At 43.9% G+C, this 26,009-nt stretch overlaps 10 protein-coding genes across 10 annotated transcripts; 6 read left to right on the top strand and 4 right to left on the bottom strand.

The window, feature by feature from the left end:
- Positions 1-289: 289 nt before the first annotated feature.
- On the bottom strand, positions 290-1,494 carry BGW36DRAFT_426912 (uncharacterized protein; the record flags this gene model as incomplete). The annotated part of the gene is made up of 2 exons (XM_046220332.1): positions 290-298; positions 358-1,494. The coding sequence occupies 2 exons, from the start codon at positions 1,492-1,494 to the stop codon at positions 290-292; spliced, it is 1,146 nt and encodes a 381-aa protein (XP_046073705.1).
- Positions 1,495-2,853: 1,359 nt separating this feature from the next.
- BGW36DRAFT_416568 (uncharacterized protein) lies at positions 2,854-4,630 on the top strand. The gene is made up of 3 exons (XM_046219347.1): positions 2,854-3,670; positions 3,727-3,811; positions 3,900-4,630. Exons 1-3 carry the CDS (start codon positions 3,018-3,020, stop codon positions 4,380-4,382), a joined length of 1,221 nt encoding a protein of 406 aa, XP_046073704.1. The 5' UTR covers positions 2,854-3,017; the 3' UTR covers positions 4,383-4,630.
- Positions 4,631-5,146: 516 nt separating this feature from the next.
- BGW36DRAFT_396786 (chaperonin 10-like protein) lies at positions 5,147-6,238 on the top strand (the record flags this gene model as incomplete). Its single annotated transcript, XM_046218215.1, has 1 exon — positions 5,147-6,238. One exon carries the CDS (start codon positions 5,147-5,149, stop codon positions 6,236-6,238), a length of 1,092 nt encoding a protein of 363 aa, XP_046073703.1.
- A 400-nt stretch (positions 6,239-6,638) lies between these two features.
- On the bottom strand, positions 6,639-8,412 carry BGW36DRAFT_396785 (major facilitator superfamily domain-containing protein; the record flags this gene model as incomplete). The annotated part of the gene is given in 5 exon segments (XM_046218214.1): positions 6,639-6,854; positions 6,884-7,492; positions 7,591-8,022; positions 8,049-8,157; positions 8,177-8,412. 5 exon segments carry the CDS (start codon positions 8,410-8,412, stop codon positions 6,639-6,641), a joined length of 1,602 nt encoding a protein of 533 aa, XP_046073702.1.
- Positions 8,413-10,693: 2,281 nt separating this feature from the next.
- On the top strand, positions 10,694-12,257 carry BGW36DRAFT_340713 (uncharacterized protein; the record flags this gene model as incomplete). Its single annotated transcript, XM_046213079.1, has 3 exons — positions 10,694-10,951; positions 11,009-11,607; positions 11,657-12,257. The coding sequence occupies 3 exons, from the start codon at positions 10,694-10,696 to the stop codon at positions 12,051-12,053; spliced, it is 1,254 nt and encodes a 417-aa protein (XP_046073701.1). The 3' UTR covers positions 12,054-12,257.
- Positions 12,258-12,417: 160 nt separating this feature from the next.
- BGW36DRAFT_294957 (Aldehyde/histidinol dehydrogenase) lies at positions 12,418-14,282 on the bottom strand (the record flags this gene model as incomplete). Its single annotated transcript, XM_046211132.1, has 4 exons — positions 12,418-12,908; positions 12,966-13,024; positions 13,075-13,159; positions 13,283-14,282. The coding sequence occupies 4 exons, from the start codon at positions 14,280-14,282 to the stop codon at positions 12,418-12,420; spliced, it is 1,635 nt and encodes a 544-aa protein (XP_046073700.1).
- Positions 14,283-15,067: 785 nt separating this feature from the next.
- BGW36DRAFT_293241 (uncharacterized protein) lies at positions 15,068-16,967 on the top strand (the record flags this gene model as incomplete). The annotated part of the gene is made up of 5 exons (XM_046210983.1): positions 15,068-15,157; positions 15,217-15,354; positions 15,417-15,851; positions 15,929-16,353; positions 16,409-16,967. The coding sequence occupies 5 exons, from the start codon at positions 15,068-15,070 to the stop codon at positions 16,965-16,967; spliced, it is 1,647 nt and encodes a 548-aa protein (XP_046073699.1).
- Positions 16,968-17,427: 460 nt separating this feature from the next.
- BGW36DRAFT_426906 (uncharacterized protein) lies at positions 17,428-18,911 on the bottom strand (the record flags this gene model as incomplete). The annotated part of the gene is made up of 4 exons (XM_046220331.1): positions 17,428-17,892; positions 17,946-18,067; positions 18,125-18,549; positions 18,607-18,911. The coding sequence occupies 4 exons, from the start codon at positions 18,909-18,911 to the stop codon at positions 17,428-17,430; spliced, it is 1,317 nt and encodes a 438-aa protein (XP_046073698.1).
- A 946-nt stretch (positions 18,912-19,857) lies between these two features.
- On the top strand, positions 19,858-20,526 carry BGW36DRAFT_377544 (uncharacterized protein). The gene has a single exon (XM_046216008.1). The coding sequence runs from the start codon at positions 19,885-19,887 to the stop codon at positions 20,491-20,493; it is 609 nt and encodes a 202-aa protein (XP_046073697.1). The 5' UTR covers positions 19,858-19,884; the 3' UTR covers positions 20,494-20,526.
- A 1,298-nt stretch (positions 20,527-21,824) lies between these two features.
- On the top strand, positions 21,825-24,706 carry BGW36DRAFT_358735 (uncharacterized protein; the record flags this gene model as incomplete). The annotated part of the gene is made up of 7 exons (XM_046213997.1): positions 21,825-21,897; positions 21,933-22,471; positions 22,673-23,292; positions 23,348-23,536; positions 23,596-23,820; positions 23,883-24,480; positions 24,509-24,706. 7 exons carry the CDS (start codon positions 21,825-21,827, stop codon positions 24,704-24,706), a joined length of 2,442 nt encoding a protein of 813 aa, XP_046073696.1.
- Positions 24,707-26,009: the final 1,303 nt, after the last annotated feature.

Here is a 26,009-nt window from a genome sequence, read left to right as displayed (position 1 = left end):
GGCATGTGACGATGATTGAAAGTGTAAAGAAATGTCGGTTAAAGGAGTTAAATAGCACCGTAGCAATAAAAACGGTCATAGCATACTGAAAAACTGTAGTTGAGAAAGTAGCATGTCAGTTTCAGGAGACGAAAATTTCCCGTCATATATTGTATTCGCACCATGCGGTTTGCCGTACATGGTACTTTCTGGTGTATTTGTAGCTGGAGAAAGAGAAAGAAGACGAGCAATATAGTGTGTTAATGTCGAATCCCACCCCCTCTCACATCGGCAAATATTTGAAACCATATCAGAGGATCTGTTACGGATGATAGAGTCGGTGCTATATATCGATGCGACGAACAAAGAACAAAATACAGCTAGGAAGAGAAAAGGCCCGTCGCTCTGAAAGCAGACACCACTAGAGGGTTCTTTGTCGGATGTTGGCTGTGGCATGTCACGATCAACAAAAAGCCGATGGAGCGGACATTGTATTTCTTTACGATCCCCATTGACATCCACAGTCGGTTTACCTCGATACATTGATAAGGTTTTGTCTTCATTAACGAGAATCTCACCAAGACTCGCTATGTGCGAGAAATCAATGTCTAGGGGTTTCCCCATGTCATTCATTAAATGGCGGCGGTATTCCATGGTAGTACGGAATTTCAGAAAAAACCCACATATGCCAAGCACGTAAGAGTCGCATATACGCGAGACAGGAATTCCATGACTTAGATAAAGATTGAATGCTAGAATCCATCTGTCTAATTCGAGAATCTCATCAGCTAAACAGCTGATAGCATCTTTATTCATAGGTTGAGGCTCTTTTTTGTTGACGGTAGTACTGATATGATTAAAATTACACATCCATAGACTTCGTTTGTGAATTATTTTTTCCGTAATTGCAAAAAGGCTAGTTTGTGCCTGATCATGGTCGACGAAACTCTGGGGTATCACGCCAGATGCAATGTTAGGCAGGCCAAAGAATCGCGCGCAATCCGATGAATCAAAGTTGGTAAGTTGGCATAGTAGACGAACAAAAAGGGAACGTATCGTAGACTCTTCAAAGTAGTTTGCTGGATTATTCTTATTGTTTGACAGTCTTTCGGTTTTGAGTTCTTGGAAAAGCTTGAAGCCGGTCTGCAGATGGCTTAGGGCCGACTTATGGTGGCCTTGGGCAGCCTCAAGACATACAAAGAGGAAACATGCACGTAATGTAACAGAAATGCCATCCTCGTTTAAATCCGGGTGCTGTCGTGTCAACAGCAAATTGATCGCCTTATCATAATGTTGAAAGGCTATCATAGACTTTTGTACTTGCAATTTGCCGGTTATCTTATGTCGATAGATTTCATGTAACAAGCCTAGTGCAGCCATAGCATGCTTTAGTGCGGGTTCGTGGAGAATTCCTGGGTATTGAAATGGTGCTATTAGCTCCGGTGGAAAGCATTTTATGGTCCATTGGTAAAAACAGTTGAGTGCATGTTGCTCTTGAATATCTTCAGCCGGCATGACTGCCTGGCCTAGGATTTTGGTCGTAGAAAGCAAGCCAGGAACGTAGTATGTTATCCTCAATGAATTGGCTTTCGACTCCGAAGCTTCCTTAATACTGGCGTAACCAGCACATGGGCGATTGGCTGTAATGCACCGTTGACAAATCGGTTTGCCCTCATCGCATTTAACCCTTCTTGCCCTTACCCAAGCATTAGGAAATTTTTGGAATGGTCAATATTTCGGATAGGACACATACTTGCATGTCTTACACCCTGTTCTGGCCTTGGATAGCATCACACGGCGTCTGATAGTTCGTTCGGCCATTATGTGCGGCCAAATGACGATTATTCCAGAAAGATTATCGTTGTTTCTTTTTCGTCATAACCAGGCCGTCTAACCAAATGAGATACGTCAAACTTTTGCCCACTAGGCTAAAGGGTTTCCACCTTAATAGCTCTAGTATAAAGTATAGTGTGTATTCAGTTCGACAATTAATGACAATCCTACTGCTGCTGGGTAGGGGGAAATTAGGGGTGGGGCTTGCCAGATGATGATTAATAATACAGTGATTATCACCAGTTGTTCGTCGTCGAGATGATTCGAAGCTCGGTGGTTTTGGACGGAAGCCGTGCCATAGAATTGATTTTATTAGGCTATAAGCATGCTTTCAGTCAAGACGATAACAAGGCATGCACGTAGTCTAGACTAGTGTTGAGATAATAAAAAAATCTAAGCGTCACAATACACGCCATTTATCTCAAAATAAACCGTGATGGAAATCCATGGATGGTCATACTCCAGCTATTTAATCCGAAAGCATCACGAATTATTCTATTTTGTAATTAAAATGCCACCATATAAAGTATTGTTGTAAAGCGAAAAGACAAGTCAAATGTGTGTATATATTTGATTGCTGTCTGTGTCCTTCTTGTCTGTAATCTTGAAGGTCGCGGGGTGAAACTGAAGCAGCAAAGCCTAGCAGGGTTCCCTGGGAGAAATGCAAGTCTTTCAATGTTACTTTAATGCCGAAGTCTTGGTTGTTGCGTGTTACTTGAACCGACACATATAACTGACCAAATAGGTATGATTGTTGATTGCGTGCCATCCAGTCTAACTATCATGTAAAGCATGGTAAATAGCTTCTAGCGACTCACCAATATATAAGTAATTCGCAATATAATAAATCTCGGCACATTATTCATACCGTAGAATTACATTGATTCGTATCTCGAAATTCTCGCGACAAGATGTGGAACTCCGTGAAACCCCGAATGGTCGGAGTTAATTCGGGGTGGCCTGCCTGCTCAAAGAATTAAACCATAAATAGCGACAAATTTATTATTTTGTAGGACTTGTAGTACAGATTGAACCATGAGTAGTTTTATTTCTATATATTTCTATTAATGGATTGAGTTTAAGGTGTGATTCTCCAGCCGGGGTAACAGATCAAATACAGCATCATACTATCTATCAACGGATTGCAGTTTCTATATTTTTCAGAACCAAAGTCCAGAAAGAGGAACGCAGTGGAAAAGTCAGCGATGGCACAAATTCCCGAAACACGTACGGCTCTTGTCAAGATGTCTCCTGGTCAGGCTTCAATCACCACCCAGTCAATACCTGCCCTCAAACCAGGTTTCATGCTAGTCCGGGTTAAGGCTTTAGCTCTAAATCCAGCCGACTGGACTGACATTGATTATGCCGGACCAAACGAGGTACAATTATCTAAAGTTAATGTGACCCCCAGCCAAAGTCGATATGAGGGCGCTGTCGTCGGTCTCGACTATGCCGGCATCGTTGTGCGAGTTGAGCCAGTTGGTGCATCTAGGGCTACTTCTAATATGACAACAAACAAGATATTCAATCCTCAAGATCGCGTCTGTGGTTGTGCGTATGGCTGTAATGCTCTGGATCCCAATGCCGGTGCCTTTGCGGATTATATCGTTGTTCAAATAGATCTACAGATGCACATACCGCATCATATGGGATTTGAAGAAGCGGCGAGTTTGGGAGTTGGTGTACTTTCTGCAGGGATGGGGTTATTTCACGTTGGGAACTTGAAATATCCTTCTTATTTTACCAGTCTCACTGGCAACCAGGAAGAGAATGATGACTACAGTGACGATAGAGAATGGGTTCTGATTTATGGAGGGTCAACTGCAACAGGAAGCATTGCAATACAATTTGCAAAACTGTCAGTCTACTTCTACTTTCTCCTAAAGATTTAGTTTTTGATGACCTATTTTACAGGGCTGGATATAAGGTTGTCACAACATGTTCTCCAAGGAACTTTGAGCTCGTGATGAGTCTCGGTGCTGACGCGGTTTTCGATTATGTATGTTCTATAAAGCTCCCTTATAGTCGCCTAGGAAGGTCTAAGAGAACGATAATACTAATGATAGCAAAACTTGGCGGATGCTTAGAAAGACCCACAGATAGTATCCTTAATCAGAACGGCTACGTCAACTAATCTTAAATATGCTCTCGATACCGTGGCTACAGATTCTACCGCTGCTATCTGTGTAGGGTCGTTCGCCTTTTTGCCAAAGAGCAGTGCAGAAGTTTCAGGTTCGAATATTAGACTATATGTATGCCTTTTGGACCCGGAAATGCCAATGAACACGTCTGTCGAAGTTGAAAAACGAGCTTTTTTGGGCTACTCCTGCTTTGGTTCTAAGTTTTATTTTGAAGGAGATATTTTCCCCGCCACGCCGTCAGACCATGACTTTGGTGTCAAAATAACTCACCTTGCGGAAAGGCTGCTTCAACTTGGGAAGCTAAGAAACCACCCAATAAGTGTGAATGAAAACGAATCCAGAACAGGCGGTCTAGAGGGAGTTTTGATGGGGTTAGATGCGCTGAGATTAGGTACCGTGAGTGGGAGAAAATTAGTATATACTATGTGAATTGTTTCTGCACGATAGAATATGCTCTTCTGAACCACTTTACTTATTTTCTCGAATACCCAGTGCTGGTTGTCTACAATCATTCCCAAGTTCAGTGTTGAATTCTTCACTCGCAATTGAGTAGAAAAGTAATGCATTTGAGTACCAAGCATCTGCAAACTGTGATATAATACAGTTTGCAGATAATCCGAAATCCGGTACCCCTTTGGAGCTCAATCCTCCACTCACAAAAGTACTGCGTTGAAATTAGCACCTATGGACGATAAATCAGGAATAATCTAAGATGAAGAATTCCAACCACTCTTATTTCGGGCTGAAATTTGCTGAGTCAGCGTATAAGATACACGAGACCGAATCATTCACGCTTGATTAAATGAAGAGGGGTAAAGGCTTAAATCCAAGGCTAATGAATATACTTTCACAACTCTCCTCTCCTTCTCACAGCGACAAACTTTTCAGGGAAGTAAACTGAATCTTGCTTGGTGTAATTGGTAGTTGTAATATGCCTCATCTCGATAACATGCAATTTCCATCCATACAACGGATCTACAAGGGATAATAGGATAAATGTACTCCTATGGGCATATTGTAATTAGTTTTAACTGGCGACGCGGTTGTTGCAGATCTTGGAGGACCTCGGCAAAGCTCTTTCTCCACATTCTTCGAGCAAGTACCTCCTAATAATTACCCCAACTTTTCCTTTACCTTCGCCTGCCATTATATGAATTATCCGCAGTACCTAGACCAAACAACAGGGATTGGGTATGGCCGACACCTTTAACGGCTGGGTTGCTCACTCAGCTGACAGTCCTCTCACATTCACCACGTTTCAACCGAAACCATTTGCTCCCACGGACATCGAAGTTGCCGTATCGCATTGCGGTATTTGTGGCACCGACTTGCATACTCTTCGGTCTGGCTGGGGCAACACGGATTATCCTTGTGTCCTGGGCCATGAAATAATCGGAACTGTGGTGCGAATTGGCTTATCGCCGGCTCGTTCGGAAATCAAAGTTGGGGATCGGGTTGGAATCGGCGCTCAAAGTGGTGCCTGTCTGAAGGCTGACTGTGAGGCATGTGCTGACGGACAAGAGAGCTACTGTTCACGCATAGTCGGCACGTATAATGGGCGGTATCCTGATGGTAGTCGATCATATGGTGGTTATGCGACGCGTTGGCGCGGTCCTGCACACTTTGTTTTTAAAATTCCCGACGCTTTGCCATCCGCCGAAGCCGCAGCATTGATGTGCGGTGGAGTGACAGTGTTTGCGCCGCTAAATAAATACGGAGCTGGACCGGGCAAAGCAGTGGGTATCGTCGGAATTGGCGGTCTGGGTCATTTAGGGATATTGTTTGCTAAGGCCCTCGGCTGTAGCCGTGTCGTGGCAATCTCGCGAAGCTCGAAGAAACGTACGGATGCTATGGGGGCAAATGGAAATGGCTTGGGTGCGGATGCATTTATCGCAACGGATGAGGAGGAGAAATGGGCCCGCAAGAACTCGCGCACTTTGGATCTAATTATCTGTACAGTCGACGGGTCTGAAATGCCACTGGCGCAATATTTGCGTTTGCTCAAAATTGGAGGCACCTTTGTTCAAGTGGGAGCACCTGAGGGACCATTACCACAACTACACGCATGGTCACTGATCCAAAAAGGCATTCAACTGACCGGGTCTAATATTGGGTCGCCCAAGGATATCAAGCAGATGTTGAATCTGGCCGCTGAGAAGCGTGTTTATCCATGGATCCAGCAACGACCGATGCAGGAAGTGAATGAAGCTCTTGCTGATATGTACGACGGGAAGGCACGATATCGTTATGTACTAGTCAATGACAAGGGAGATTCTAAATTGTAGTTAAAGCGCGAAGAAGATGTATATGAAATTACGGAGGTTTTTGATGTCGAATTCTTTCGCTTGTGGGAAAAGTAGACTCCACATGTTTATAGTGGTATAAGGTGAGAATTGCGGAAGCAAACAGGGCCGCAACTCCATGTAGTTCAAATGTTGAGGTTAAGGTTACAAACAGTCTGGATAGACATTGTCAACACTCAGTGCTGTATTTAGGGTTAATATATTGATTGATATCTGCATGTGCATATGGCACAAAGAAGCTAGTATTCTCTACCGATATATTCCGAAGGCTTTCTTTAGGAATCAAAGAACCGTTTATATTATTTCCCAAAATATATCAAATCATTGTCAACCGGTTGGCATTATCTTTAATAAACCACGAGGCTGCTCAAAGACTGGACGATCAAAAAATGAGACCCTGAGTTTGCTTGATATTTTTAACATTAATGTCTTTCCGTAAGAGTACCGAGATCAAGGTGATGCTGTATAGGCATGTAGCCGCAATCAGCATTAGTTTCTGCGTGTCCACATAGGCATGGTTTATTGCATCACGGGCCTGGCTGCCGACTGGATAAGATGATTGCACTGTAATGGACTCATAGATTTTGGAGAGATCCTCCTGGCAATTTCAGCAGGCAAATATTTGACTAACTTTTTACTCCAGGTTGCCTCGGCGATCGTAAAACCAACCGCATTACCAATTGAGCTCATCATACCTTCCATTGACAGAATAGAGGGGATCAGTGCCTGCGTGGTGACTGACATGACAGTCATTTGCTCACAAATGACCAGCGTGCCTCCACCAAATGCTACAAATATCTGACACATGATTATATAACCGATGTTGATGTCAAGTAGTCGGAATTTGATCATGAGACAGACACCAAGAATCGTATTGGGCACACCAAAGTAGAGAACTTGCCATTTTAGCCTCCCGTTGTAGTGGATTATCACGCCCATGATCAAAGACCAAAATGTTGAACCGACAGTGTAAATATTTTGAATATAGGTAGCGTGTGTAACGCTCTGGTCGAAGACAACGACAAGAAGGGAGTAAAAGTAGGTGTCCCATATGTACCACGCTGTGTACAGACTGGCAATCATCGTAAAAGTGAAGAAAACGGTGCGGCCATTCAGTAAAGCCCATGGAATAAATGTCACTGGTGCTAGGTATCTTTCGTATAGGGCGAAGGATATTATTAGTAGCCCACCAAATATAATGAAGCAGATAATCAATGGTGATTTCCACTCATGAGGCTGGTAGGCGTAGATGTTGAATGATAACAAGAAAAGGGCCAGACCAGTGGCAATTAGGAAATGCCAATTAGACCAAATTCACGGCTATAGTAAATGACGCTCTCAGTAAAGGTGCGGCCACTTGGCGTGGCGCTCAATATCCCTGCCTTCTCAGCCTTGCGCCGGTTGTAGTAGAATAAACCAAAGAGCGGGCTGCAAACTACGGGGACTACTATGGCCCATATACAAAAGCTCCAACGAAAACCCATGGTGGCAAGAATACATTGAGCTGTGGGACCATACACCCAAACGGTAGCAATCCATGGTGATGCGGTAAAAGCGATCACCAAGGCCCGGTTCCGCAGCGAGGAGGTGGTTTCGGTGATCAATATAGTCAAACAAAAATCGATACAGTTGTAGCCAGTAAGGTAAAATACCTGGGCGGCACAATAAATTTTCACATTATTGCAGGCAGTCATCATGATGAACCCTAGTGTCATGCACGAGACAACGAGTGCAAAGCCTTGAGGACGGCCCCATATATCAATCAGCTTGGCAAAGGGAAGCTTGAAATGACCGAGGCTAATGCAGTTAGCGAATGGGCCTCGAAGGAGCTGGTGACATAAGGGATAAGAGTGCCTGTTACCCCGGAAGAATACGCTAGGATAAATTCGATGAACCAGATACTGTTCCGATTAGTGTAACTCATCTGAGGGGTATAGTAGGGTCATACTTAGCATAGGCAAAAAGAGCTGGTTGCGAGTCCAGACCTGAATGACTGCCTGGGCGCTTCGAACACCGTGCTGCGCGTTTCGGTCGATTGAGTTGCTGTCGTCAAACTCCAACTTGGATTCTGCAGCTGTATTTTCCTCGGCTGTCGCCTCTATTGGGGGTTCGACCGCCTCTGGGATGCCAGTTCTACGGAATCGAAATCCTCGCATCATGAACGGTGTCGGTCATTTATTAGATAAGTCACGTATGAAGGGAAGTGAGAGTGACAGAAAAGCTAGTTAAAGGGAAGATCGGCTCATCACCTGGAAAGCGGCGTTATATAGCAAGGAATGACTACGGCAGCAGAATTGAAATTGAAAAATCGGGCCGTGGACTTCCAGGAGAAGAACGAAATACGGTGTGGGCAGTGCGCGTGGCCATCTGTAAGGGAAAGTAATCTTATCTGATCGAGATCTTAGATCTATTGGCGAAATCCTCAAACTTGGCCCACTGCGACATTTTCTAGTGTCTTGCGGTTGTACCTTTCAAGAAATCCTCTAGGGTCTATACGGCTAAACAGCATTGGCACAGAAGTCAACTAGGGGCCGATACCGGTGGGCATGCTATAAATGATCAATCTGATAAGATGGCTTGCTCGTGTCCGGCCAAGATCATCGCTAATGAAATCGTTTTCTCACGCTGATCCTAACCTCAGCGGAGCTGGTGGCTTTTGCGTTGTAATTTTGTTCCTTATTTGTCTTGTTCCGCTGGCTGCGGCCGCCATCCTGGGACAATCTTAAATGATACGCGTATTGTTACCCTCGTGGCACGAAATACTTCTGCTTTTGCGGTTCATTGCGGTTCTCAGATCATGCCTACTTCGTTTAATTGGTGGTGCTCCTTGATACAATCGAGACTACTGCTAAGTTTGAAGGGTTCCATCTGGAACTATGACAATGTCATTAAATGTATTTATTAGGTGAGAGATATTGTCAGTATATCAATATAATCCAAAGGCTGCTCTCAACAAATTCAATCACTGGTTATAAATAATGCATCTAGAGCTTGTCTTCACCTCAAGTGCTACATATTCACCATCGAATGGTCATTACAATTTTAATTCAATTGATATAACGATTAAGGAACGTGTGCATTTTGGTGCTATGAAAGATCTAGGGCTCTAATATATAGCCGAAGGTATCCAGATAACGTAAAGAGCATCTATCCATAGCATAGAATGGATCCACTGTGAAGGAATCCCATAGATTGTGACAATTGGATGGTAACATTGAAATAGTGGGAAGGTTGTCACAACTCTTTCGAATAAAACAGCCTATTTAAGTAGCTCACCGACTTTGACCCGCTACCTCAGAATGCTGAGTGGAATGTAGCCGTTACCTTCTTTTAGCATTCATCTGTAATATTATTATTTTTGTATTGCTATTCTCTGTATTTCGATGGATATAGCATTCTAACCGAGAGATGACTAACGTGTTGAATGAAATCGTACCGACATATGGGTCCCATTACAATTTTTAGGCGCGAGACCTGTTATGAGGTAGATTTTCGTAGATAGAGATGAGTAAATCAAGATTAAAATGGCTGTTGAAATTCACAAAAATTAAAATTAAAACGCCGCTGGCATTATGATATTGGCCCCCACAATATTGTGATAGAGGAGATATTCATAGCGTTTTTTACCCCGCACCTGCACTGTCAACTGGAGTCCCACCTATGACCAAAGTCAGACTGCCCTGCTCACCCTTAATATTTGGCCCTTAATGAGATCCGGGGATCCTGAGGAGTATGAACCCTATCATGCGATCCGGAAAGTACTCATCCGAAGCACCCACAACGACGAGCTTTAACTTTCGCAGGTCATTGATGCATACTTATTTCCAACCTCGGTTTACCAACAACGATCTATATTCGGTCTCAGGCGAATCAAAATCACCATATTTCATATAGGACCGCCACATATCCAAATTATTACGGCGCTGCAAAGTTTATTTGGCTTAATAATTATGCAACCCGTTCAAACATGTTCGATGAAACGTTTGTGTATCGGTTACGGCTTAATTGTTCTTAGACCAATGTATGGCTGCGGTTCCTCGGTTTGTCGGTATCACGGTAGTATCTCCGCACTCTCATATGCTGCGAAGTTGTCTATCCGGATGGCCGGATACTTTTATGACCTCAATTAGGCTTATTGGGACGTTGGTTTCCAGAAAAATGCAAGAAGTCGAATTTATGTCTCATTTTTTGACCTCGGCCTCTATAATCGTGAATATAAACCATCTAAGAGCATAGACATTTATAACGGCAGTATTTAATGTTAGATAATATTTAAGGAACCCTCAGTCAATAAAAAAACAATTAAAGCAACGAAGAGACGTTGTAGAAACCTCTAGACCTATCAACCAACCCATATTTGCTGTTTAAACCACGTCTACGATGCCGCAAATAACCCAGATCAACGACCCAACCCCTGGTGAACTAGCAAGTTTGATTATGAGCCAGTTTCAAAACATTCAATTACATTCTTCAAAAGAGTTTCTCATATATGGGATATCATGTGCTGTTTTATACCTTCTTATCGTAGCCTCTCTTCGCTATTCCAGAGTTCGGTACTTGCAAAAGAAATACCCTTATACACGGGATACTTTCTGGAGAATGACAGACCATGACGCATGGGAAATCCAAAAAGCAATTCTGCAGCTTGAATTCCCTTTTACCAGTTTGAAATCTTTACAATTCGCGCTATTCCGGGTACATATTCGCTCCTTTACGATTTTTTTGGAGTTCTTCGAGCTAATAGTGACACAGACATACGGCATCCCGACGATATCGAGTTTGCTAGCCAGGACAACGGAGCTTTCGAGCACAGCGACATCTTTCAAGCGCTATGCTGATACCGCTATCTTGATCGGCGAGTTCATGGCATTTGAACCATCATCTCTCCGCACGCACGAAGCTATTGCTCGTACCAAATTTCTGCACACTGGATATAGAAATAGTGGCAAGATTCTCGAAGAGGATATGCTTTATACACTCAGTCTCTTTGCACTCGAGCCTATCCGTTTTATCAAGAATTACGAATGGCGTGAGTTGACTGAACTTGAGAGATGCGCTCTTGGTACATACTGGAAGAGCCTGGGTGATGCCCTTGGAATCAGTTACGAGTGTCTCCCGTCGGGAAAGAAAGAAAAGTCAGACACATTTCGTGATGGGCTGCACTGGCTGGAGGAGATTGGTGCGTGGAGCGATGCATATGAAGTTGCCAATATGAAACCCCATGCGAAAAACAAAGAAGTTGCTGATAAGACTACCGATGTTTTGGTTTTCACGTTACCGCACTTCTTGGAGCCGACAGGTGTCGCATTTGTTTCTTTCATAATGGATGACAGATTGCGAAATGCCATGATGTGAGTGCTTCGGTTTGTTTTATTGACTGCGCTAATTTCATCTGTATAGGTACAAACCCCCACATCGCATTTATAAAATTATTTTCTCAACGATGCTGGCCATAAGAAGGGCTTTCCTCCGTCATCTAGCTCTTCCACGACCCTTTTTTATGCGCTACGACGTTTTCACTGAAAGACCAAATGATCAGGGTCGAAATTTCCTCAAGATATGGGACGCATTTCCATACTATGTTAAGCCCACGTTATGGAATCGATGGGGTATCGGCGCTTGGGGTAGACGGCTGACTGGTTTGCCTCTACCTGGTGACGACGGTGACAAATATTGTCCGCAAGGATATCAAAGCTGGAGCGTTGGCCCGAGAGTTTTTGAAGGTAAGGGTGTATCACAAATGGAAGAGACCATGGCAACTTTAAGGAGGAATAGAAAGGGAGGTTGTCCTTTCTGAAACCTAACTACTTTGAAAAGTTTTTCCGAGGACAATGTCGTATGGAGGTATGGCTTATTCAAGATTGCTTGATAAGATTCAGCGGTAGTAGCGATGTTGATTTTGCGATTTGTGGTTAGATCCGAGAAAGCTCAAATACAGCGGCAATCAAGGATACTCTAAACATGGAATCCTTGTTTGAAACACATGTATTTAAGCCTATTTAATTCTATGGAACATCCAAAACTACGTGTAGATAATTATATCTTGGATAAGACTTTGAAATAATCTCCTTAAATGATTTAGATGGTTTTCAATGTTCTATCCAATCAATTGATATATATATATTTGCCCTCTAGCAACTAAAACATAAAGGATGTGTAAACTAAGTCCATATTCGCCGATGAAAACTTAAGATACTTGCGTTTGAAAGCTCCAGCTGTTTAGCTAATCGACCAGCCTGAGTCGTCAACCACCACAGACCAAGCCAACTTCCGGACCACTTATCTGCTAGAACAACAAAACAAAATACAATTGTCCACCGCAAAATTTGGCCACCCTTATTCCAAAGGGCCTGCTCAAGCCGTATTGTCTGATCTGCCATTGTTTCACCCCGTTTGAAACCTAGACGGTTTTTAATATCAATTTTGTTTAAATCTTGTTTTGAATACGGCGGGAAACGAAGGGAGAAAAAGGACCTAACAAGACGGCCCGGCTGTGAAATAATGCGTATGTGGGAGAATTCCGTGAAGCCGTATGCTCCATGATAGGCTCCGTAGCCTGACTCCCCAACACCACCAAATGGGGCACCAGGGACAGCAGAATGAAGTAACGTATCGTTGACGGTGACACCACCGGATATAGTTGACGCAATTACTGCGAAATCTTATTAGCATGCCGATGCTGTTAGTCATTCAATTGAGGCGCAAATACTTTCGTCAATTTCTTTCTGATTATGGCTAAAAATGTAAATAGCAAGCGGATGCGGTTTGCTATGAGTGTCAGGGCCGTGAGTTGATGTTAGATTATGCTGTCTTCTTACCTATTGATGGACTGAATGGCCTCCGCAGTTGTGGCAATCAAAATGGGGCATATAGGGCCAAAAATCTCATCATTCATGATCGGATCTATCGCATCAAAAATCAGCACATAGCAAGATACATGCTAGAGTCAGCGCAATTTTACGGTTTGTTTAGAGAAAGGTTCCAGTGTTAAGGGAAGGAAGGAAACCAAAAGAAAGGAAGCCAGACCAGTAGCCTTTACATCTGTCAGGATAGTTGGTCGAATGTTCAGCGCTTCGGCATCTGCCACTCCTCCGTAGACAACGGTTCCGTTACTTGCTTCAATAGCAGACTTCAAGCGATCAAAGTTCTTTCTGTTGATTATTTTTGTCATTGCTTTGGACCCGTCCAAGTCGAATTGTTTGAGATGATACTGCATACGCTCGACAAGTTTTGCTGCGATGGAAGGATGGGCCAATACATGGTTAACGGCAAGGCATATCTGGCCAGCATTGATGTATTTTGTTGACACAATACTCTTCGCTGCAAAATCAATGTCTGCCGATGCAGTAACAACTGATGGACCTTGTCCACCGAGTTCGAGCACCGTCGGCGTCAGATGCTTGGCGGCAGCAAGTGCAATGTGGCGTCCAACTCCTGGTGAGCCTGTGAAAAAGATATGGTCATATTGTCTCTGTAAAAGCCTCGTTGTTTCCGCTGGGCCACCTGTAATCACGCGAATGGCATCGTTATCTAAGTACCGTGGTATGAGCTCTTCCAAGCAAGCCTGACTTGCCCTAGCCATTTCTGATGGTTTAAGTAGTACAGTGCAGCCCGCTGTAATGGCAGCAACCAGCGGCTGTAGAATAAGCGATATTGGGAAGTTCCATGGACCAATTATCAACACTAAACCTCGTGGCTCTGGGCTGAGAGTAGCACCCATGAGATAGTTCATGACCAAGGACCCTTCTGGATGCTTGGGCTTCGTCCACACCTCTATATGCTCAAGATGATCCAAAACGTCATTGAGAACTCCTGTGCACTCCGTAAAGAACGACTCATAGTTATGTTTATTTAGATCGGTATGCAGTGCATCTAGCAGTTGCTGCTTGTTGTCATTTACCAGCCACCAGACCTGCTTTAATTGCCATTTGCGCCAAGCGATAGACTTTGTTTTCCCAGAGAGAAAAGTGGCACGCAGTCTAGTATATGACTTGTCGACCTCTTCGTCCGATGTATAAGCGGCCATCCTGTAGGATCGGGGCCAAAGGCTGCTGCACTAGTCTACGATAACCAATAAAGCAAAATGGGATTGATATACGTGAAAAGTTACCAGCAACAATTGAGATATAAGACTGATATCGACTGACAGCTGCCAAAATAGACCGAGAGACTACGTATTTAAGTGCCGAGGAAATTGTGGAAGGGAGGGGAGAAGCAAAGAAGAGGGCCGTTTTATGCTTTTCCATGCCGACACTTTCGCACTCTGCATTTTCACTTTTCACCTCTCCTGTGCTGCATTCCTTCCTCTTCTTCCTTTCCTACCTTTCCCCCTTTTTTTTAATTGGCCAATCTGATCGGCTTTTCGACTCGTAAGTACTTGGAGCCGAGTGGTCCGGTCGAAAACAGCGGAGATAACCAGGTTACATGCAGGATAAACCAACAAGATAGCTTTGCCAGCAATCTGTTGAATCACAATCCTCCAGTTGCGTGCTAACCATGTTTGGTGACCTTAGTGGCACGTAAGACGAGTCCAATTGGTGATCGAACCACATTCAGCACACCCCCGCAACCCCCGCAACCCCCGCCTCTGGCCCAAACTAATAGGCTTCCCGAGCTGCCGACCCGTCGAGGAGCCTGGCCCCAAGACGCGTCCTCGGACCGTTGGACCGTCATTGGCGCCTACTTGCATAAACCAGGTTTTCTCATACGAACCTTCCTCTCCGCATTCTTTCTTGAAGTACATACTTGTCAAGGCCTTTCAAAGGTCATTGGAATAACCATATTTTCACATTGGACAGTCAATTCGTCGCTATGTTTCAAGCAGATAGACAGCTCGATCTTCCGACTAAGGATATTCTCTCCTATATTTTCGACAACCCTAACTACGACCAGGACAAGCCAGTGCGTTAATTACTGAAGCCCCTGATAAAATCTACGGCCAGTAAAACTAACCAAGCCAGATATACATCGATGTTCACAGTACATCACGATCTATTTCTTGCAACCAGGCGCGGAAGATCGTTCGCCAGCTCATCGCTGGCCTGCGAGCTGCGGGAGTCCAGCAAGGGGATTGCATCGCCATCCACTCATTCAACGATGTAAGACCTGAGCAGTAATAGATATAGGCACATATTGCCATTGAAACTGATATTTTGAACAGATTTACTATTGCATGCTAGTCCTCGCCATCATCGGTGCAGGTGGTGTGTTCACAGGAACTAATCCGTCTTACACAGCTGCAGAGCTTGCTCATCACATAAAAACTTCTAAAGCCAAGTTTCTCATATCAGAACCTGAGATTCTAGCTCCCCTTCTTGTAGCTGCCAAAGAAAGAAAAATCTCAGAGGCGAACATATGGATATTTGACACCCAAGGACAAACACTTCCACCTGGTAGTCGGTCGTGGAAAGGCTTGCTGAATCACGGCGAACAAGACTGGGTCCGTTTTGAGGACGCGAATGCCTCGCGCAATACTGCAGCAGCACGACTTTTTAGCAGTGGTACTACTGGTCTGCCCAAAGCAGTGACAATCACGCACCTGAATTTAATTGCACAACAAGAGTTGACATCCAAAGCTCATCCGCGACCCCACAGTGTAGGAATATCCCTGTCTAAGTTTTTCAAGTCCCTATATTCTGGTAAGCTTAGTGACCATACTTTGTTATTCCACAGGTATCGCGCGTTGTTGCTATCCCGATCTTTCATGCTGCCGCAGCTCCGTCAACACACGTTGGTGCACTTTCTGGGGGGGAGGTCATCTACATGATGCGTCGGTTTGAGCTGCAGTTGTTCCTCCAAACGTTTGAGAAATACCAGGTGACTGAAATGGCGTTGGTGCCGCCTCTTGTCATTGCCATTCTAATGTCGCCCTATACGAGAACAAGGCCCTTTTTGAAGTCCGTCCGACACGCTTCGTGCGGAGCTGCCCCCCTTGATAAAGATTTGCAGGCCAAAGTTCTCCAATTGATGGGCGAGGGAGCTACATTCAATCAAGTTTGGGGAATGACAGAAACATCTTGTATCGCTACCATGTTTCCTCACGATGAACGTGATGATTCAGGTTCAATTGGCCGGATAATTCCCAATGTTGAACTCAAGTATGCTCATAACTTGGTGATAATATTTGGACGTATACTAACTGTATAATTCCAGGCTTGTGGATGATGAGGGCCACGATATTTCCGCCTACGGAGTTCGCGGAGAGATCTGTGTCCGTGGCCCAACGGTAACACCGGGGTATTTCGGCAATCCAAAGGCCAACTCTGAGGGCTTTGATGTTGATGGTTGGTTCAAAACAGGCGATATTGGATACTGCGACCAGGTAACGCGGAAATGGTATATTGTGGACCGCAAAAAAGAACTTATCAAAGTACGCGGTTTTCAAGTAGCTCCTCCAGAGCTTGAAGCTGTTCTGCTTTCACACCCTCAGATTGTCGATGCCGCAGTCATTGGATTAAGTATCCCTGGAGCTGATGGCGAGTTGCCTCGTGCTTATGTAGTGCGTAGGCCGGGCCCAGCAGGCTCCCAGCTGACTGAATCAGAAGTGAAGGAGTACCTATCCACCCGTCTTGCGAAATACAAATCTCTGACAGGGGGGGTGAAATTTGTGGATACGATAGCTAAAAATGCGAGTGGAAAAATATTGAAGAGGCTTTTGAGGGAGGACAGTAAGAAAGACTATTACGCCGGCCAGATTACGCCCAAGCTGTAGATGTTGGATGTCCACAGTAACTCTTTTATTTATCTATATACAGGCAGAGAGGACTTTACTAGTTATATTGGCAAATATAATAGATACTAGAAAAGGTAATTAAAAAATACAGTTTATCGCAGAAAATCCTTCAATCTAGTCAACCAATATTGCACATACTTAGCCCCGTATGAAGTCTTGGCTCAGCAGAATCTTGGAACTGAAATATTAAAAATACATTACGAGGGCACATAATAACAGATATTGAACGTGTGTATTAACTAGGTTGCTTGTTTGGTGAGTAAATAAAGGAAGCCTAAGGGCCACGAGCATCTATTTACCTGGTGCCTGAGCCCCGAGCCATAGCACCCATGCTACAGTGAGATAATTCCAACACAAACCACCATTGTCGACATAAGATGTTATGGTGTAATCTTATTGTGATGTTTTTGGAGCATGAGATAAAATGACATATGTTTCATTATGAACCCAGTATTGTGCCCAACTTCGTCAATGCCCCATAGACTTCACTTTGGCCGACAGACTCGAGTGTTCCATTAAGCAGTCTAGAAAGAGTACTGTTTGTTCCATTCAGCAACGCGGAAAGAGTAGTATTGGAGCCCACAAGGCCACTTATTGTATCGGAGAGTACTTCCAGGATGGGGACATCAGCCGTCATAACTAAACTATTGAGTACGGATTCGTAGTATGTAATATGAACACCCTCATAGATGGTGGCGTTACCAGACGCGGACAGCTCCAAGTTACCTTTCAAAATTGCTGACTTCTCCGCTGCTGCAATGGATATCAAGTTATCAAGCACTGTGGCGATGGATAGCGAACCCTTGATATCAACAGTGTTATTTCCTGGCTTGAGCACAACATTTTCTATCACTCCTTGTCCGAGGACAAAATCTGCCGCTTTCAAATTCAGAGTGACATTTCCCTGTTGGGTGTCAGAAGATGTACCTTGAAAATTAACATTGGACTCGGAATTACCAAAGCAAATGAAACAATGGAATAATTTGGTATAACTGCCACCCCACGGAAATTTGTCCCGTCGCTCTCACGTCGAACTAGTTTAGCTTCTTGTATGGAAAATCCTGACAGGGCATCCAGCCCTGACACTATGTCATTTTTCATGTTTATCTCCAATCCTGGATTTGGATAATACTAACCATTAAGCTGTACATCTTTGTTGAGTGTTAGGGGAACCTTCAGTGCCCCAATATGAGCGGTTGTAGAGCCCTTTGCTGACAATGTAAAGCATTTGCTATACACTACCTCTCTTAAGAAGGCAACGAATTGGCTTTTGTTCAATATAGTAACTGTTTGATTAGAGATGTCGACATGCGACCTGCCTTTCAAATGCTGGCCCGGCACGTTGACAGCCACATAGGGTTGAAAGGGCGTAACATTGCGATTGAATAGACTGAGAGTAATCGATTCAAGATTGACAGAGATGCCTGCTGGTACAGTTAACCCTGCCTGCAATGACACTATCACATTATCCGGTCGAGGTGACATGATCATAACCGAATAGATTGGAAGATCAGCGTTATTTACCATCAACTGTGCAATGGCTGGGAAGGCATATATAAAGCTGGTTCATGTCAACCTATTTATTATCTTTCTCGATGACGTGTTGATGAAAGCTTACAAAAGGGGCAAAAATATTGCCAGACCAACCACGCCAGCAACAACGTAGCAACACCAAAACCTCCTCCAATGTCTTTTGAAAATTTTCCACTTTGAATTTGTGTTACTAGCCCTTATATTTTCGACTTTCTCAATATGCTCAATTTCTTTACCCTCTTCCAATGACCCAGTTGTATTATGCAAACTCCCTTTAGATTTGAGTACCGCCGCTTGATATTGAGATGTCTGTTTGAAACCAATGGTATATTTATTGTCTTGGAGCCACTTCTTCGACACCGTATTGCTGCTTCCGACGTCCCTAGCCATCTTCAAAGGATTGCACTGTTTACCTCTGTCAGAGGTCCCTGACCGATACTGAAAAGTATTACGGGTATATAACGGGCAAATATTGGAGTTTACAACATCTTAGCCCGGCTGGTTCAGTTTGAAGGTCATAAAGTTAATTTATATGAACCACCATCGTTGCACAGTTTAATTTTCATATTGATTACCCTAAAAACTACTTGATTCGACTTTGAGATTGACTATAGAAAGTGCGGAGAACTATACGAGTGGAAGTCGCAAGGCATTAGTCGCTCGAACAGATGCTCGCTAAATAGAGGAGGAGCATAATGGGGATATTATTAACATATGACTTTGTGAGAGCAGCCAATCAATCAACTGAGAAAGTTTGTGATTTTCGCTGTGCTGTAACGAACCGCGGTAGAACAGTCCGAGGTAAGGGGTGTATTTGTACACCATCTTGAAGATATGCACCGGGGCGTTCAAATCGGAGCGGGTTACACGATGATGTGTACCACATTCCTCGGCCTGCTCTAATTACCTCTGATACCTACGTCAATCCATTGCTGTATCAGGAACTGCATCAATCGCTATATATGATCATCCAGACATTTAATTCTTCATATTCTTCTGTCTAGACTCTAAGCCAGTTAATTTTACGGTAGAAAGAACGCGCCATTTATCACTGTCTAGACATATAACGAACTTGGTGAAAATGAGCGTTTTAAAGGAAAAACCAGAATCGCAAAATGAGTCGGCTTCAGATGCAATTACCCACCAAACTTCAAACGCGGTAGATGATAGCTCAGCAGTCGACGAAAAGCTTCTCGAGGCCTTGGAAAGGCCCGAGGAAATCCTCAAAATTGTGCAAGAGGGGCTTATTCTTGCGGGCGGGGCAGTCGCAATTCTTCTCCAAGTGGCCAACCCTGGGGTGGCGAAAGGAGTTGATGAGCATAGCAACTTCGCATACCGTCCATTGGACCGGCTACGGACCACTATGACATACATATATTGTATGGTTTATGGCACCAAGCAGGAGAAAGCCGCCATCATTGATCTAGTCAACAAAGCCCATGCCCCTGTTCAAGGATCAGACTACTCTGCCAACGACCCTGTTCTGCAGACATGGGTTGCTGCGACACTCTATGCAGTGGGAATCGACTTGTATCAAAGAATATTTGGAGATCTAGATGAAGAGACATCTGAAAAAATCTACAGAGAATACGCCATTCTAGCTGTTTCGTTACGTGTTCCACCGTCGATGTGGCCCAAGGACCGAAAATCATTTTGGCAATACTGGGATGAGCAAATCCAGACCTTGCAAATCAGTCAGAATGCCAAGAATGTAGCCAAGGGTTTGCTCTATAACAAAACCGCACCGTTGCAAGTCCGTGCTACTCTTCCTTTCGTTCGTCTGGTTACAGCGGAGATGCTGCCGAAGCGGTTTCGTGAGGAGTTTGGGCTGAAAACTAGTAGGTCTCGCAGAGTTGGCTACAAAATAACGCTAGGGATCACCCGTGCAATCTACCCAGCATTACCAAGGTTCATTCGCACGTATCCCAAGCGGTATTACTTGAAAGATATGCGACGTCGATTGGCAAATTAAATAGAACGATATGTTTCAGCCCTTGGTTAGTGCACTATCAATTAATTTCTTGCCACATCTACATTATATTTTTTTAATTCGTAGTCTACACAAAACAGCTAGCGTGGGTATGCTTGGTATAATAGTGAAAAATATAGTCATTTGATTATATACCTCTTGCACAGGGTATATTACAGGTTACCCCTCACAAGGTCTCCCTCCACAGCAATAACAGTCGAAAGCTGACATCACCACGTGGATGACAGCCAAGCACACACTTGCACCAAAGTGAGCTCCGTCTCTAGCTATGTGTAACAAAATAAAGAGCTACGTAGACTAGTTGGAAGTGGAGAAATAGGCTTGCAACCGAGATCCCGAGGAACTCTACCTTCCGCATCGCCTTCCCTTTTCCATCCAACTGTTGCGGGGTATTTTGCAGAAGCCAAAGCCCGGGTTACAATAATACTTAATAGTATTATTGTTTATAATTTTAAAAATGGCCACAAGTCTTAGCATTAAAATTGCTACGCTGCCTGTTAGATGAATATGCCTTTCTACCAGTACCGAGAATAGTCATCTCATAGTACGAACGTGAAGATAGAAGTTGCTATTTCTCTTCCACTGGTTTCAAGATAGATTACGAATTGTGCAGCATCATATGGCATTTATAATATACAGAGGCTCTTTTCAAATGTTGTCTTATTTGTCTTTCCTCTCTTTTTCTCATTATCTCTTACTTCCTTCTTTCTACCTTCTTTCTTCCTTGTCATTGCTATACCGCCCCTTCATGATTGAAGGGAAAGAGGGCTCGTTGCTTACGGTGTTACTGTTTCGACTTGGCGCAAAAAGGCTACTTCGCGGAATAGGCTATATGCGTTTTGCGCGGGAACTTGGCTTCATACAGCCAACTTGCCGATGTATTAGATTGCATCGGATAAGACACTCCATGGTTAGCCCACTGTCTAGCAATTAGGAATAATATTTTTCCCAGACAATAATCAAAAAACATCATTAGCGAAGTGTAGGGACTGTCTGATTTGTATCTGCTTACCCCAACTTTGCTGGGATTTATTTTTTCGGGGCAGTTCAGTGCCAACTTAGCCACCTTGAGGCCGAGCCTAGCGGGGGAACGGGTTGGGTTAGACGCATTGCATATGCCCATCTCTCTCTCACGCTCACGCACACCAGGCTCATTTTACCAGCTGCGCAATTTCCCTCCTCCTGAGAGGGCAGAAGGTCAATGATGCTTGATTACCGACCACGGAACCAACCCATACTTCGGCGAACTCGCCGTGCGGCTGCAGCATGTTACACATGTCACAAAAGGAAGGTCAGATGCGATGCATTAATTCATGGATTGCCCTGCACAAATTGCCGTATGGATGGCCGGGATGACTGCGCACTTCGTTCCAAAAACTCCAATGGGTATGAAACAGATTCTGCCACTTTTGATTTTTGAGTCTGTTTCGATGGAACCTTGTACATACTGAATATTGCAAATAGATTAAAAGCTGCTGCGACCGACGACGCCACTAACCCACTAGATACACCAGACGCATCTAGCACAGCTTTAGATGAAATTACACAAAATGAAAATCAACCAAGACCTGACCAACTGGGTATTCCGGCATCTCTGGAAAATATTTCAGGTGATATTCATACGATAGATACAATTCACAACTCACATGACCCGAGCAGCGATATCTTCGATAATGCTCCTGCAGATGGTAACATAATATACTCGTCTTACGGGTTCCTGGATGTCAACCGTCTTTCATCTCTTCCGAAGGATGATGTTGACTACCTCGTTTTAAAGCGGTGTCTACATGTCCCGCTCAAAGATTCCCTCGACGATTTTGTGAAGCAGTATTTCACCGTAGTACACCCATTTGTTCCAATGATCGACGAGGCCGAGTTCTGGCGTCTGTATTTGGGCCATGGAAACGTGAAAAAGCTGTCCTTATTCGTCTTTCAGGCTATGTTATTTTCTTGCTGCGCGGTACGACTCATGATTTATCTTTCTCCACGGATAACACTGATCAAAACTTTATAACCCGTGTAGTTTGTGTCCCTAGAAACGCTGCGTGCCTGCGGTTTCAATGACAAGCGTGCTGCAAGGCGAGAGCTATACAAAAGGGCAAAGGCAAGCACAACCTGAGTCAAAGCTCAAAATTCATTGGCAATTAATTATCCTGAACAGACTTTGTTTGATCTTAATGCAGAAGATTCTAGCCTAGCTAAGGCACAGGGGGCTGTTCTGCTTTCTCACCACAGCTCTGCTGAAGACCCACAAGCAGCAAGCATCTGGCTGGCTGTTGGAATTCGAATTGCGATGACATTGGACTCTCATCCAATGTTACCAGGTGACGAAATCGATAAATCAATGACCAAGCGGCTGTGGTGGTCAATCATTCTTCGTGACCGTAGCTTGTGTCTGGGGTTGCGGCGACATCCTCAAGTAACAGCCGTCAATTTCATGGCAGATTCGAATCGCCTTGTAGAGAAAGAGTTTGAGGACGAAATTAGAAACTCACACGTTTTTTCTGAAGACGTCAAACGTCAACTATTTGCGGCTCTTCAGGAACAGTGCCAGCTGGCTGTGCTTTTGAATGATGGATTGTCCATTATTTTCCCTCCGCCCGGCCCCTTGCCTCAAACCTATTCATCCACGAATATGAATGGATCAATGTCTGTCCTCCAAGCGGTAAAGCATCGACTGATCCAATGGAGTCAACAATCAACGTTTTTTCACCCCGAATCAACCTCCGCACTTCATGAATCGGTCATACTGTTAACTCAGGTTACGTCTATGTACTACTTGTAAATGAAACCCCTTCCTTGCTTCAATTTTCCTACCTAATATTAAATGATCCAGCACGGCTCAAATATCAATTGCTCACCACGAGGCTCTACTCGCCGAGAATGAAGATTGGGATATCAAGATAAACTACACTACTCGGATACAGGAAATTGCACGAGATTTACGTAGGGCCATCGATGGCCTTATTTTGGTTATCGATTATTTCAACGCGCGAAGAGGGGGCGGACTGTTACCACTGAGCGTGTAAGGCTAGCCTGTGTGAGATGTTGTTAAGCTTGATCTTTCTAACAAGACTCCCGCAGACTGGCTTATGTAGGAATGCCCCTCATACTTTCTGCAATCGACCTAAAACTATCCCCTTCATATTCGCAAATGCTTGTGAGGAGAAATCGCCTTAATAAGTTTGCGGAGATTATTCGGCAGTCTCGATCACTTTACGAGGTGACTGACCTCGTCGCAGCGGGTACCAACCAGATTCTCCAGTTGGCGTACGCCATTATAAAGGAGCTTTTTCTTCGAAGAAAAGGGTATGTCATATCTACGATATCGATATGGTATTTCGAATAACATAATATATTTCGGGATCTAGGAAATCCATATTGCGACGTTCATCCTTCAAGCCGCGAGCTACCACTTGGAATGAAGCATATTTGCGATATCCTCGTGCGTATCTTTACATTTCCAAATCTGTCGAATACGGCCTTTCACTTGGCAGACTTCCAAACGAAACTGCTCTTCCTGAACAAGTTCGTCACGTACCTTCAATCGTCTTAGGGACTAGAGTTCCTTGGACACTCGTCTCTTCTCCCACAAATTCCGCTCTTATTGGACACTCACAAAATGACATCCTAGGCCTTGAGACGAACGAAATGGACCTCGTGTTTGGCCTACATCCTATAACGGATGACGAATATAGTCACCTCAATGGCAATGACGACACCAATGCGCCGTGTAAGGATGAGAGTCATAACCCTCAGAACGAGCTGGGTATATTGGAAACCAATGAAAAAGATCTAAGATCAGAAGATGATAATTGTGCCATTTCACGTTCACTTTTAAAATCTCCTGCAAAGAAGAAACGGCACACTGCTTCTCTCCAGGTCAACCTCGATTATTTTGACGCTGACCCTCGCGTACAAGGTAATCATAATGATCCCACAACGTTTTTCAAGACTAGAAAAACTCATGTATAATACATATGCAATAGCTAACTAGGCGAAAATAGCTTCTCCTGGTAAAGGCGAAGCGCAGTTTATATCCGCAACTGAAGGAATCACTGAACTGGGCCGTGATTCACCTTCAATCCCATCACCACCGTCAGTCAGTAGTGACAGCGACGGAACGTCTTTTCATACATTCCTTCAATTGCTGAGAGATGAAATGAGCTATAAAAGCTCTGACGGCATATTATAACGGCCAGAAGTGGCAAGTGCTGTCAAACAAAAAGTATGGGAGGCCTCGCTATCCCAGCACGACATTTTCAATTTTTGGTCCAATCGCATCCTCAAAACTCATGCTTCCCCTGTCTAATCCCAGCGACGCTAGAGAGGATTAATGCTCAGTCTCCTCTTGTATGACTACTCTTCTACCCAAACATAATATCAAAATTTCCAATGTACATAAAACGATACTTCAGATTTTAATGGAAGAATCCAGGCATTTAAGTCAATCTAAACCCTGACTTTCCCATATAACTCCCTCTTGAACATCACTTCTCCGTGTACATACCGAGTAACACACCATATGTAGCTCATTCAACGTGCCGATCTCATGCTGACATAAATTAATTGCCATTCTAAACCGATTAACAGCATTATTAGAAATTAAATATCATTCTCCGAAAATATCTAACATACCAATTTTACTTTGCGACTGTCAATCTTTATAGACAGATCGACATAGTTAGGGCTTAATGACAGTTATGGTAGATATGAAGTGCTCAGTATTCTGCGCCTCGAATTTTTCTTTTCTTGAATTTTTGTCAAATCAAATTATTACCATGTAGATTCCATTGGAATCTCAAGATCCATTGGGTCTGATTCCGGTAATAGTAGATGACCAATCAGATGCTTTATCGGGACAAATTCCTCTGGCTAGCCCGTTGGAATAATTCACTACGATTTGTTCCTAAAATAGTATATTGTATTAACTTTTGGTGAAATTAATTCACTTGTTCCAACCCAGATTCTGTGTTCGTGTAATGTACTCTTCAACTCAACTGAAAACATGTACTGGCAATTACATTACTACTGTATTATCCGCATGGCTATATCAATTGGTACGCTTGGGTAGAGCTGATAGCGGTGATAAGGTATCACCAATCAGCAGTCGCTTTTCCTGTCAAGGGATGAATGCATTTATCGATTTCTATGTCTGACCTCATGACTTGCCCCGCAACAGACCCGGCTTCTCTAGCATGAAACACAGTCTATTCGTCCGCTCCATATGCAATGGTCCATAAACGGCATCGAGCGATGGAGCAGTAAATATATTTTGAGTTTCCAATAGTCTATTACTCACCCTGCGCGAAGAGCTGTGTTATTAATAATCGCTTACCCGCTATTCACTAAAATATCCTCGTCAGATTACGACTGGCTGAGAGATGAATAATTACAGAACTATCCTCGAAAAATCGTGGCGTACTTCTGCCCCGCATCGAATATTTTGGAACAGGGCCTGGTGTCATTTGCCTTCACTGCAATCAATATATTCGAAT

Source organism: Talaromyces proteolyticus (genome assembly GCF_021365285.1).
Source record: "Talaromyces proteolyticus strain PMI_201 chromosome Unknown BGW36scaffold_5, whole genome shotgun sequence".
In the NCBI taxonomy this organism is placed as follows: domain Eukaryota; kingdom Fungi; phylum Ascomycota; class Eurotiomycetes; order Eurotiales; family Trichocomaceae; genus Talaromyces; species Talaromyces proteolyticus.
Note: the sequence above shows the minus strand (reverse complement) of the source record. Positions and strands in the feature narration are given on the sequence as shown.

What these genes read in the sequence shown, in the direction of transcription:
- BGW36DRAFT_416568 (XM_046219347.1), top strand. Translation starts at nt 3,018, where the DNA reads ATGGCACAAATTCCCGAAACACGTACGGCTCTTGTCAAGATGTCTCCT. An exon ending in GCAATACAATTTGCAAAACT is followed by an intron (nt 3,671 to 3,726) that starts GTCAGTCTACTT and finishes CCTATTTTACAG; the next exon opens with GGCTGGATATAAGGTTGTCA. An exon ending in CTGACGCGGTTTTCGATTAT is followed by an intron (nt 3,812 to 3,899) that starts GTATGTTCTATA and finishes GCGGATGCTTAG; the next exon opens with AAAGACCCACAGATAGTATC.
- BGW36DRAFT_377544 (XM_046216008.1), top strand. Translation starts at nt 19,885, where the DNA reads ATGACATACATATATTGTATGGTTTATGGCACCAAGCAGGAGAAAGCC.